At 31.3% G+C, this 13,067-nt stretch overlaps 1 protein-coding gene across 1 annotated transcript; it reads right to left on the bottom strand.

Moving 5' to 3' along the window:
• Positions 1-6,945: 6,945 nt before the first annotated feature.
• Positions 6,946-11,269, bottom strand: LOC149509110 (NAD(P)H-quinone oxidoreductase subunit H, chloroplastic). Its single transcript, XM_089757774.1, has 2 exons — positions 9,443-11,269; positions 6,946-8,322 (listed from the first exon to the last, which is right to left on the bottom strand). The coding sequence occupies exon 1, from the start codon at positions 11,176-11,178 to the stop codon at positions 9,997-9,999; it is 1,182 nt and encodes a 393-aa protein (XP_089613900.1). The 5' UTR covers positions 11,179-11,269; the 3' UTR covers positions 6,946-8,322; positions 9,443-9,996.
• Between the last annotated feature and the right edge of the window lie 1,798 nt (positions 11,270-13,067).

Below are 13,067 nucleotides of genomic sequence, written 5' to 3'. Positions count from 1 at the left end.
TCGTTTCTGATTCACCGGCTCTTATCTCTTTTGATGGAAAGGGAGCAATAATACAATCAAGATATTACAAAGTTAACTGGAATTTTCTATTATTAATCTTTTAATCTTTCTCAAATATTTCAAAAATATTCAAATTTCGAAGTTAGAAGTAATCAAATGATATCACCGAGTTACTAATGGAAAAAAAAAATATTCTTTTTTTTTTTCAAAATTATGTATCCTTTAACAGATTAATTACGAGTCTCATTCGAATTTGATTGAAAATGAAAATTGGGCATACTCTCTCTTCGAGCTTGACCAATTACCAATTAATAGAAAAAAATTCAAGTTTGTTTTTTATTAGGTAAATAAAATGGTTTTTTTACATTTTTTTGTTTTGATGTATTTTTCGTGTATAAATGGAGATGTATAAATTATAAATGTAGGACGACAAAAAAAATAGGCAGAGATAGAGAAGGAAAGACTCTTTTTTACGTTTTTTTGATTTCATCAATTCAATTTATATATCATAATAGATCCTAATCTATCCTATAGATTTGAATGGAGATATAAAAAAGAAAGGTACCAATAAATTAAATACAAATTCTTCTTTTTTTCTGGATAGTGTATGGAATATAAATAAAAAAAGGTTATATCATATTTTTTTTTTTTTTTTTTTCTAGAATAGAAGCATTTTATGTTATTTTCCCATCTCTATTTAGTTCTTATGAAATTTATATAGTAGTATATAGATAATTATAATCTAGAAAATCTATTAATCTAGAAAATCTATAGGAATAGATAAATAATGACATAAAGACACCGATCATTTTGTTTTAAAAATAGATGTCTTTGACATCCAACTATAGCACTAAATAACCTTTTTTTTGAATGGCAGTTCCAAAAAAACGTACTTCTACATCAAAAAAGCGTATTCGAAAAAATGTTTGGAAAAAGAAAGGATATTGGGCGGCGTTGAAAGCTTTTTCATTATCGAGATCTATTTTTACGGGTAATTCAAAAAGTTTTTTTGTACGACAAATAATTTTTTTTTAATCTGAATTGGTTTAACTCGAATAAGATACAAAGGTTTTCTTTTTTGAATATCTTTTTTTTTTTCATTTCCGGGATGGGGATTCTCATTTTCCCCATCGCCCCATTTGGTATCTTAGTGTTATAATAATTTGTTATTTTTATAATATTCAATTTCAATTTATAATAATAAATAATTAAATAATTAAATAATAAAAATTTGTATATTTATACTATAGCTATATCGGAGCACATATATATAAGAGCTTTAACTGGGTTGTTGAAACTAATCCATTAAGTTTCAATTTTGTAACTTTATGAATCATTATTTCTCTGAATTACTATATATCCTTCCCTTGCTTTCAACCCAATTGAGAAAACTCCCTTTATAATTTAGTGGATATACAAATAATGTATCAATTTAAAATGATCTAAAAAAATTCTATGTTTGTATAAGAAGATGAATCAAGACATATTTTTAGAATTCGAAATTCGAAATACTTTTTTGAAGTATGGTACAATTATGACAGGAATCGAAACGCTTTTTATATAACGTAACGTGTACAACCCAATATCTAGTTGGTTTGATAAATCCTTAAAACGCAAAATCCTAACGATTAATACAAAGCTATGCAAATTACATAAATCTTTTGAAATCATTGGATGTGGTGCTGAAATTGTGATCTCTAAAAATAATATTTTTTCATTCATTTATTCATTCAATTGATAAGCATTTTTTTTTTTATAGATTCATAAAAATCATATAAAAGAATGAGAGATGAATCATTAAAAAATTAAAATGATAAAGAACATTTTTTTGTTGAATTCTATCTATGAATTGAAGTTACAACTAGTTAGTTTAGTTACAATAGAGGAGTTCTCTTTTAGGAAAACACAAACTATAAAATCTCTGTTGAAATAATTAAATATTAAATTAAATATTAAATAAAAAAAAGGATAATTAAATAAAACGATAAATAATAAAGATTCTTTTTGAACCTTCAAATTGCTATTTAAACGAGTTTTTATTCATCAATTTAAATTAAATGCTTCTTTTACATTTTACATTGAATTGACCCCTTCACCTTCAATCTCGACGATTGAATAAAAAATGGCTTATTATGATTTCGAGCAAGCCGCTATGGTGAAATCGGTAGACACGCTGCTCTTAGGAAGCAGTGCTAGAGCATCTCGGTTCGAGTCCGAGTAGCGGCATAGTATCTTCTAAAAGAGATAGAATAAGTCCTATAATGAATTTAATTCCTGATTTCCATTCCATAAAATCTAGAAACCCTCGCTTTTTTCAGAATTCTTATGATTTTTTCAACTTTAGAGCATATATTAACTCATATATCCTTTTCGGTCGTTTCAATTGTAATTACAATTCATTTTTTAACCTTATTCTTATTAGTCGATGAAGTCGTAGGACTATATGATTCATCAGAAAAGGGCATGATAGTTACCTTTTTCTGTATAACAGGATTATTAGTCACTCGTTGGATTTATTCAGGACATTTCCCATTAAGTGATTTATATGAATCATTAATCTTTCTTTCATGGGGTTTCTCCCTTATTCATATGGTTTACTATTTTAAAAAGCGTAAAAATGATTTAAGCGCAATAACCGCACCAAGTGTTATTTTTACCCAAGGCTTTGCCACTTCGGGTCTTTTAACCAAAATGCATCAATCCGCAATATTAGCGCCTGCTCTCCAATCCCAGTGGTTAATGATGCACGTAAGTATGATGGTATTAGGCTATGCAGCTCTTTTATGTGGATCATTATTATCAGTAGCTCTTCTAGTCATTACATTTCGAAAAGCCATAAAAATTATTGGTAAAAACAATAATTTATTAAATCAGTCATTTTCGTTTGGCGAAATCCAATACATGAATGAAAGAAGCAATGTTTTATTAAACACTTATTTTCTTTCTTCTAAAAATTTTTACAGGTATCAATTGACTCAACAATTGGATCGTTGGAGTTATCGTATTATTAGTCTCGGGTTTATCTTTTTAACCATAGGAATTCTTTCGGGAGCCGTATGGGCTAATGAGGCGTGGGGATCATATTGGAATTGGGACCCAAAGGAAACTTGGGCATTTATTACTTGGACCGTATTCGCGATTTATTTACATACCCGAACAAATAAAAATTTGGAAGGTGTAAATTCCGCACTTGTGGCTTCTATGGGATTTCTTATAATTTGGATATGCTATTTTGGGGTCAATCTATTAGGAATAGGTTTACATAGTTATGGTTCATTTACATTAACATCTAATTGAATTGAATAAAAAGGCTAAGCCTAACAAATACTAAGATAGGACAGCGTATATATAAGAAAACTTATTGTAAGCTGTCAAGAACCTTTTGAATCACTCCACTACTTGATTCAAAAGGTTCTAACAAAAGCCAAAGATGTCTGATTAAAATTCAATTTAATTCTTTTACCTTTTTTTACTTAACTTAAACTTAAGAGAAGAAAAAAGACTTCTTTCTTTTTTTTTTCACTGTACAACGAACAATTTTAAAAATCATAGGATTACTTTTTGATTTTTTGTTTTATTCATCAAAACTATCTATAAAAATAATTATATAGAATAGTTTCGACCTTCTCACCTGATAATGAGAGGACAAAATCCGGATAAATACCAATACCTATTACTGGTAGAAAGATAGAGATCGAAACAAATAACTCTCGTGGTCCAGAATCAAAAAAATAAGAACTTTGAGCATTAAATAGCTTGTATCCATAGAACATTTGACGTGACATAGATAATGAATAAATAGGAGTTAATATCATTCCAATTGACATTACGAAAGTAATTAGTATTTTTGGCATTAAAAAATATTTTTGGCTGGTAATTATTCCAAAAAAGACTATCAACTCTGCAACAAAACCACTCATGCCCGGTAATGCAAGAGAAGCCATCGATAAGATACTGAACATCGTAAATATTTTTGGAATCGGAATAGCCATTCCACCCATTTCGTCGAGATAAAAAAGACGCATTCTATCATAACTCGTTCCTGCCAAGAAAAAAAGTGCAGCACCGATAAATCCATGAGATATTATTTGTAAAATAGCTCCGTTGAGTCCCGTATCAGTTATAGAGCCAATTCCTATAATTATGAAACCCATATGAGATACGGAGGAATAGGCTATTCTTTTTTTTAAATTCCGTTGACCAAGAGATGTTGAAGCTGCATAAATTATTTGCATTGTACCCACTATTATCAACCAGGGAGAAAATATGGAATGAGCGTGGGGTAATAATTCCATATTGATGCGAACTAATCCATACGCTCCCATTTTTAATAAAATTCCGGCTAGAAGCATACAAGTACTGTAATGTGCCTCCCCATGGGTGTCTGGTAACCACGTATGTAAGGGTATAATCGGCGATTTGACAGCAAAAGCAATAAGAAATCCAATATAGAATATGATTTCCAGTGCGACAGGATACGATTGATTAGCTAATGTTTCAAAATTTAATGTTGGTTCATTAGAACCGTATAAACCGATACCCAAAACTCCTATTAATAAAAAAATGGAACCCCCCGCAGTGTACAAAATAAATTTTGTAGCCGAGTACAGACGTTTCTTTCCCCCCCACATGGATAGAAGTAGATAAACGGGAATTAATTCGAACTCCCACATGATGAAAAAAAGTAAAAGGTCTCGAGAAGAAAATGATCCTATTTGACCACTGTACATTGCTAGCATCAAGAAATGGAATAATCGCGAATCTCGAGTAACTGGCCAAGCCGCCAAAGTAGCTAAAGTAGTGATAAATCCTGTCAGTAAAATGGGCCCTATAGAAAGTCCATCTATTCCCAATCTCCAGTAAAAATCAAAAAAATTTATCCATTTATAATCTTCCTCCAGCTGGATTAATGGATCGTCCAATCGGAAATGATAACAAAATGCATAGGTTGTTAGAAGGAGTTCAAATATGCATATACACATAGTATACCACTTAATTAGCTTATTTCCTCTATGAGGAAGAAAGAAAATTAAAGAACCTGCAGATATTGGTAAAACTACAATTATTGTTAACCAAGGAAAATAATTCGTGGTAAAGACAAGATGCACTTGGACCAGAAAAACCCGTGCTCAAAAAAGATTTTTTTTGAGCACGGGTTTTTTCAGTAAAAAAAAAATAAAATGGATTCAAAATGTATTCAAGTGGGGTTTTCGGGAACGTATCAATAAGCTAGACCCATACTTCGAGTTGTTTCATGCCATAAATAAACTCGAACGCTCAAGAAATCTGTTGGACAAGCGGATTCACATCTCTTACAACCAACACAGTCTTCTGTTCTTGGAGCGGAAGCAATTTGCTTAGCTTTACATCCATCCCAAGGTATCATTTCTAACACATCGGTGGGGCAGGCTCGGACACATTGAGTACACCCTATACATGTATCATAAATTTTTACTGAATGTGACATGGGATCTATAATTTTTTGAACATCATAAAATTTCAATCTAGTAAACTTGTAAATGAATCATTATAGTTAAACACCAGATGAATCAACGATTTACCAGAAATTTTCTAATCAATTTCCTTCGGGATCAACTCATAAGAAAGGACCAAGATACTTTGATTTCTTACGTTTTCGAAAACATGATGTAGATTCCAACATATTGGACATGCTAATTCAAATTGGTGAATCTTATAATTTAATATTATTAATATTACTTATTCAACAAAGTTGATTGATTGATACGCGTTGATTTTCTGTTACGATAAATTGAGGAAACAATAGCTGATCCAATAGCTGCTTCAGCGGCTGCAATAGCTATAACAAAAATTGATAAAATATTTCCTTTTAATTGCCGACTATCAAAAAAATCAGAAAATGTTACAAAATTTATATTAACCGCATTCAGTATAAGTTCAAGACACATAAGGGCCCGAACCATATTTCGACTCGTGATCAATCCATAAATACCGATAGAAAATAAATAGGCACTCAAAACAAGTATATGTTCGAGCATCATTGACCAACTCCTTATCAATTTCGATTCATTTTAATATGAACAATAATTCAACGGATTTGATTGACTAGAATAGAATATAACAAAAAGAATATATTGGAAATATCTCGAATAAACGAATTTCTATTTTATATTTTATACACGAACAAGAATTCAAGGAAAATAGATGCGATAAGACAGAAAAAAGTTTAATTTGGATTGCTTGCTATTCCTAGTTAGAAAGATTTATTACTGACGAGCCACAGCAATTGCACCTATCAAAGCAACTAAAAGAATTAGTGAAATGAATTCAAATGGAAGAAAAAAATCTGTTGCTAAATGAATTCCAATTTGTTGACTATTACTTATCAAATCTTGTTCTATAATTTGGTTTGATCTTGTAGTCCAAATAATCCCGTACCATGATGTATCTAATATAGTAGTAATTAGCGAAACAAGAATACTTGTACAAATCAACGAAGTAAGGCCATTCCCAATGGTCCACAGATTAAAATTTTTATAATATTCTGAACCATTCATGAACATCACAGCAAATAGGATTAAAACATTTATGGCTCCCACATAAATAAGAAGCTGGGCAGCAGCTACAAAATGAGAATTTGAGAGAATATAGAATAAGGATATACAAACAAGAACCAATCCCAATGAAAAGGCAGAAAAAATTGGATTGGTAAGTAATACCACTCCCAGGCCCCCTAATATAAGACCCGATCCCAGAAAAACTAAAAGAAAATCGTGTATTGGTCCAGGCAAATCCATTATATGTAAAATAAGAGATAAATAAATCGAAATGCTTTTCATGATCTTATTGACCCGACCAGGAATTTTTTTTTTATGATACGTTCCTAATTGAATAAAATCCTAATCTATTAGGTGTGAATTGATCTAAGTACAATTATTGTTTCGTTTTTAATTCTTTTTTTTTGTTCGGTTCGAAAGGGTATTTTGTTTTTTGAAACTATATATTTCGAAATAATTACGAATATATTAATAGATTTTCAAGAAAAATGAATTCGAAATTCTTATCAACCAGTTAATTTGTAATTGAATTTTTATTTATTGACCAAACAAAGAGTAAAGGCCTCATTCTTTTAAGTCAAACCAAATATTCTTTTAACTTAAACCAAAACGGAACCTTAAAAGAATTGGAAATTTCTCTTTAATAGAATAGGAGGTTTACTTACTCAGTTTTTCTTTGAGGCGAATTCAAAATTGTTCGAATTGTATAATCGTCAATTACTGACATTGGTAAACGGCCCAAAGCAATTTGATTATAATTCAATTCGTGACGGTCGTAAGTAGAAAGTTCATATTCTTCAGTCATTGATAAACAATTTGTTGGACAATACTCAACGCAGTTACCACAAAATATACAAATTCCGAAATCAATACTGTAATTAAGCAATCGTTTTTTTCTAATATCCGTTTCAAATTTCCAATCAACAACAGGCAGATCTATAGGGCATACACGAACACATACTTCACAAGCAATGCATTTATCAAATTCAAAATGGATTCGCCCACGGAAACGCTCTGATGCGATTAATTTTTCATAAGGGTATTGAATAGTTACAGGTAAACGATTTGCGTGGGATAAGGTAATCATGAAACCTTGACCAATGTACCTTGCTGCTCGGACTGTTTGGTGGCCATAATTCATGAACCCAGTTACCATAGGGAACATATCGTGAATATCTATGAATAATTTTATGTTTGTTTCTTTCTCTTGTTTGAACCAAGTCATGAATCTCGTATTCTTTTTTTCTTTACAGTGAAAGAAGTTGGAAAGAAGTTGTTAATAATAGATTACCGAGAGAAATGGGTAAAAGAAATTTCCATCCAAGATTTAATAATTGGTCCATTCTTAACCTAGGTAAAGTCCATCTTGTTGCGATAGAAATAAACAAAAACAAATAAGTTTTAGCTAATGTAATAAAGATACCAATTGTCGTTCCAAAGATTCCATTCATTTTATTTATTTCAAATAGCTCAGGGACGAATACGTACGGAATGGAAATATTCCAACCCCCCAAGTAAAGAACTGTTACAAATAAGGAAGAAAGTAATAGATTTAGATAGGAAGCAACATAAAATAAACCAAATTTGATACCCGAATATTCGGTTTGATACCCTGCTACTAATTCTTCCTCGGCTTCTGGTAAATCAAAAGGTAATCTCTCACATTCTGCTAGAGAAGAAATTAGAAAAACGATAAACCCTATTGGCTGACGCCACAAATTCCATCCCCAAACCCCATATTTTGATTGCGCCTCAACTATATCAACTGTACTTGAGCTGTTAGATAATTATAGTCGATGATAACATCACTGTTCCCATCGCTAGTCCAAAACCGTACATGAGGTTTTCAACTCATACGGCTCCTCGTGGGTCACAAATAAATTTAAGGACCGAATCAGTATTATTTCTCTTCGTATGGTTGTAGAATAGATAGAGAAAAAATGGATTGGAAGGTCCAAAATTATACCAATGGAATTCTGTCTGCTATATTATGAAGAATAAAAAAAGTGCTTCTGAATTGATCTCGCCCGTTACTAATTTCAATTTTTATTTGTTGAGTAATAACTTAAGCCTTCAATAAAATACTTCTTGTAGAAATATCAATAGATATTTCAACCCATTGTTTTCGATTACGAAAAAAATTAAATATTACATTAGCTCATAAATCATGACACAGATTATATCTCTCTATATATATGAAAGAAAGAATAAAAAAAAAAAAAATATTTATTTTTTATTCTTTCTTTTTCGTTCCTATTCTTCTTTCTGATCTGAGAAAATTACGAATGGGGGCTTAAACTAAAAAATAGTAAAGGATTATTTCGTTCCTGATAGTCATTACTTTAATCGGTGGATAGGAGCATACTCTGGACCGGAATCGTGGGTAGTACTGCCTACTCATTTCTACTAATTTAAAGCCCCAATTAGTATTCTTTTTATGTTATCCAGAAATATCCTTTTTATATAATTTACATAATCTCCATTACTAATCCTTTGTGTATTTTGGTGTTCCTAACCATCCACTCATTTTTTTGTTCAATCCCCCGTTTGGTTTGGCAATACATGTATGGGAATCTATACAAAGGATAGCCAAAACTCTATACGGTTGATCTTTTGAGCCCGCTTCAAGCTAGATTGACTAATCAACCCGTCTTGGGGTAAAGACTTCTTCCACTTATGTTTTCTTCCACTTAACTCTTGTACATAGGAAATGAGATTAAATTTTTTTTTGTTTAATTTACTGCGAATTTATAAGCTGCTTTCTTTCACTCATATATAACTATCTAATTTAGTTTATCAACCTGAAGGATAATAAAATAACGAAGATATCTATTCAATCCATTCAGCTTATTTTATAGAACGAAAGGAATAGGGAAAAGAAAAGTTTATATTTCAACGAATCGCACGTAGAGATATTGATAAAACACATAGAGTTAATGGTATTTCATAACTAATCGATTGAGCAGCAGCTCGCAGACCACCTAAAAAGGAATATTTATTATTTGATCCGTATCCTGACATAAGAAGTCCAACAGGAGCAATACTTGAAATGGCAATCCATAAAAAAATACCGATATTGAGATCGGCTAAAATAAGGCGAGAGCTAAAAGGAATTACTGAAAAACTTAGTAAAATGGATATGACTGCTATAGACGGTCCAATACGGAATAAACGAGTATTTCCTCTAGATGGAAGAATATTCTCTTTGAAAAGCAGTTTTGTTCCATCTGCTAGAGCTTGAAGAATTCCCAAAGGGCCGGCGTATTCAGGCCCAATACGTTGTTGTATTCCTGCAGATATTTCTCTTTCTAACCATACAATTACTAGTACACCTATTGTGATTCCCAATACAAGAGTCAAAATAGGGACAAACATCCATATGATCCCATAGACCTCTTTTAAGGATTCCAATCTGTAAAAGGAATTGATATCTTCTACTTCTGTTGTATAAATTATCATTTCAACGATCAACTTCTCCCATAATGATATCTATGCTACCTAGTATCGTCATAATATCAGCCAATTTCATTCTTTTAACTAACTGAGGAAGAATTTGCAAATTGATAAAACCCGGCGGGCGAATTTTCCATCTCCAAGGAAAACCACTTTGATCTCCTATCAGAAAAATTCCTAATTCTCCCTTTGGGGCTTCCATTCTCGCATAAAGTTCTTGTCTCGGTAATTCAAATGTAGGAGAAGGTTTTTTACTAATGAATCGATATTCAAAATCATTCCATTCTGGATCCCTTTCTCGATCAAAACATCGGATTTCTAAATTCTCATAGGGACCCCCCGGAATTCCTTCCAGGGCCTGTTGAATTATTTTTATGGATTCCGTCATTTCACTGATTCGGACTAAATAACGAGCTAATGAATCTCCTTCTTTTTGCCACTGGATTTCCCAATCAAATTCGTCGTAACACTCATAATGATCAACTTTACGAAGATCCCATTTGATTCCAGAGGCTCGTAGCATTGGGCCGGATAGACCCCAATTTATTGCTTCTTCTCCACCAATAACCCCTACCCCTTCAACTCGTTCTAAAAAAATAGGATTTCGCGTAATAAGTTTTTGATATTCAACAATTCCTGTTAAAAAATAATCACAGAAATCCAAACATTTATCTATCCAGCCATAGGGTAGATCGGCCGCTACTCCTCCGATACGAAAATAATTATGCATCATTCTCATACCGGTGGCAGCTTCGAATAGATCATATACTAATTCTCTTTCTCTGAAAATATAGAAAAAGGGGGTCTGTGCACCAATATCGGCCATAAAAGGTCCAAGCCATAATAGATGAGAAGCTATACGACTCAACTCCAACATAATTACTCTGATATAGCTGGCTCTTTTAGGGACTTGAATATTGCCCAATTGTTCTGGTCCATTTACGGTTATTGCTTCCGTGAACATAGTGGCTAAATAATCCCAACGTGTTACATAAGGCAAATATTGTATAATTGTTCGGTTTTCCGCAATTTTTTCCATTCCTCTGTGTAAATAACCTAATATTGGTTCACAGTCAACAACATCTTCACCATCTAGAGTAACGATGAGACGAAGAACACCGTGCATTGATGGGTGGTGAGGTCCCATATTGACTATCATAAGGTCTTTTTCTGTAGCTGATAGATTCATAAGTTTTTCCTCGATTCATTCTTACATGAATTGTTGAAAACGAAAAGAAGTACATCAAAATGAAAAATATAATAAATCGACTAATTCAATCAAATTAACGATTTTTTGATTCCCGAATATCCAACTCACTAATTAATTCTTTATAACGTATGTTATTTTTCTTTGATAAATAAGACAGAAGCCGTTGACGTTTTCCTAGAATTTTACGTAGACCTCTCTGAGATAAATAGTCTTTTTTGTGCAATTCCAAATGTGAAGTAAGTCTTCGTATCTTATTGGTGAAACTGACTATTTGAAATTCAACGGACCCCTTGTTTTCTTCTTTTTTTTCTTGAAAAATAACTGAGATGAATGAATTTTTTACCATAAAACAAAAATTTCTCTCCCCCTTTTTTTGAATGTGAATTTTACTGATCAGTAATAATAATAATACCATTCATTTTAATATGCACAATGATTTTAAGTTCGTTATGAACTTTATAATTTTTTCAAATAAAATTAATCAATCCGGTTTTCAATCATAATATATGGAAAAATGTACCATTGACGAATTTTCAAACGCGGATACATATGTATCCTTACCATACTGAAACGACTGCCATTATTACTATTAAACCAATAGCGATTCATACAAGCTAAATCTTCTAATCGATAATTGGGCCAAAGAAAGAACTTTAATTTAATTAGTTTCTTTTTATCACTATCAAGATGTTTGTTTTTATTCAAAACTTGACCACAGTTTTTTACATTATTTAAAAATACTGGATTTCTATGCATACCATTTTTATCCCTTGAATTGAAAGAAATTCGAATTCGCAATTCTCTCCGGTGGTTAGGGGATAAAATATTTTCAGGAATAAACAAATCATAATGATTTTTGTCTTTATTTTCAGTCATTTTTTGATGTCTTGCAATGGATTCATCAAAATTATTTTTTTCAATATAGTTTTTTTTTTTGCGTCTTTTTTTTTTTTTGCGTCTTTGATTAATTTCATGTTTATTTTTATGAACCAATGAAATACTTATAGTTTGATATAGAATAAATTGTCCATCAATTTCTACATACCGGCGAATTGGTTCGATAATCAATACTCCTTTTTTGAGTAGGTATTGATAAGTTAAAAGTAACTTATCCGCCGAATCCATCAAAATATCCAGATTCGTTCCTCCTCTTCTAACAGAGTATAGAAAAGTTTCATTCATATTTATCAGGCCAAGAATGAAAGAATATGCTTTGATATTTTTGATTATTTTTTCATCGAAAGAATCAGCATCCCATCCGAATTGAAAATACAAATACTTTTGTAGGAATAAACGAGCTTCTCTCTTGCTCTCGTCTTCCTTTCTATGTTTTTTTGATTTACCAGAATCTTCTTCAACATCTTTTTCTTGATTGTCTGATTTACCTTTTTCTTGATCTGATTTACCTTTTTCTTGATTGGATGATTTACCTTTTTCTTGATTGGATGATTTACCTTTTTCTTGATTGTATGATTTACCTTTTTCTTGATTGGATGATTTACCATAATCTTCTTCAACATCTTTTTCTTGATTGTATGATTTACCTTTTTCTTGATTGGATGATTTACCATAATCTTCTTCAACATCTTTTTCTTGATTGTATGATTTACCTTTTTCTTCATTGTATGATTTACCATAATCTTCTTCAACATCTTTTTCTTGATTGTATGATTTACCTTTTTCTTCATTGTATGATTTACCATAATCTTCTTCAACATCTTTTTCTTGATTGTATGATTTACCTTTTTCTTGATTGGATGATTTACCTTTTTCTTGATTGGATGATTTACCATAATCTTCTTCAACATCTTTTTCTTGATTGTATGATTTACCTTTTTCTTGATTGGATGATTTACCTTTTTCTTGAT

Source organism: Durio zibethinus, unplaced genomic scaffold (genome assembly GCF_047325235.1).
Source record: "Durio zibethinus cultivar Kanyao isolate XHJ-2024 unplaced genomic scaffold, ASM4732523v1 HiC_scaffold_242, whole genome shotgun sequence".
Classification (NCBI taxonomy): domain Eukaryota; kingdom Viridiplantae; phylum Streptophyta; class Magnoliopsida; order Malvales; family Malvaceae; genus Durio; species Durio zibethinus.
The sequence above is the reverse complement of the archived record's forward strand: the minus strand, read 5'-3'. Positions and strand labels throughout refer to the sequence as shown.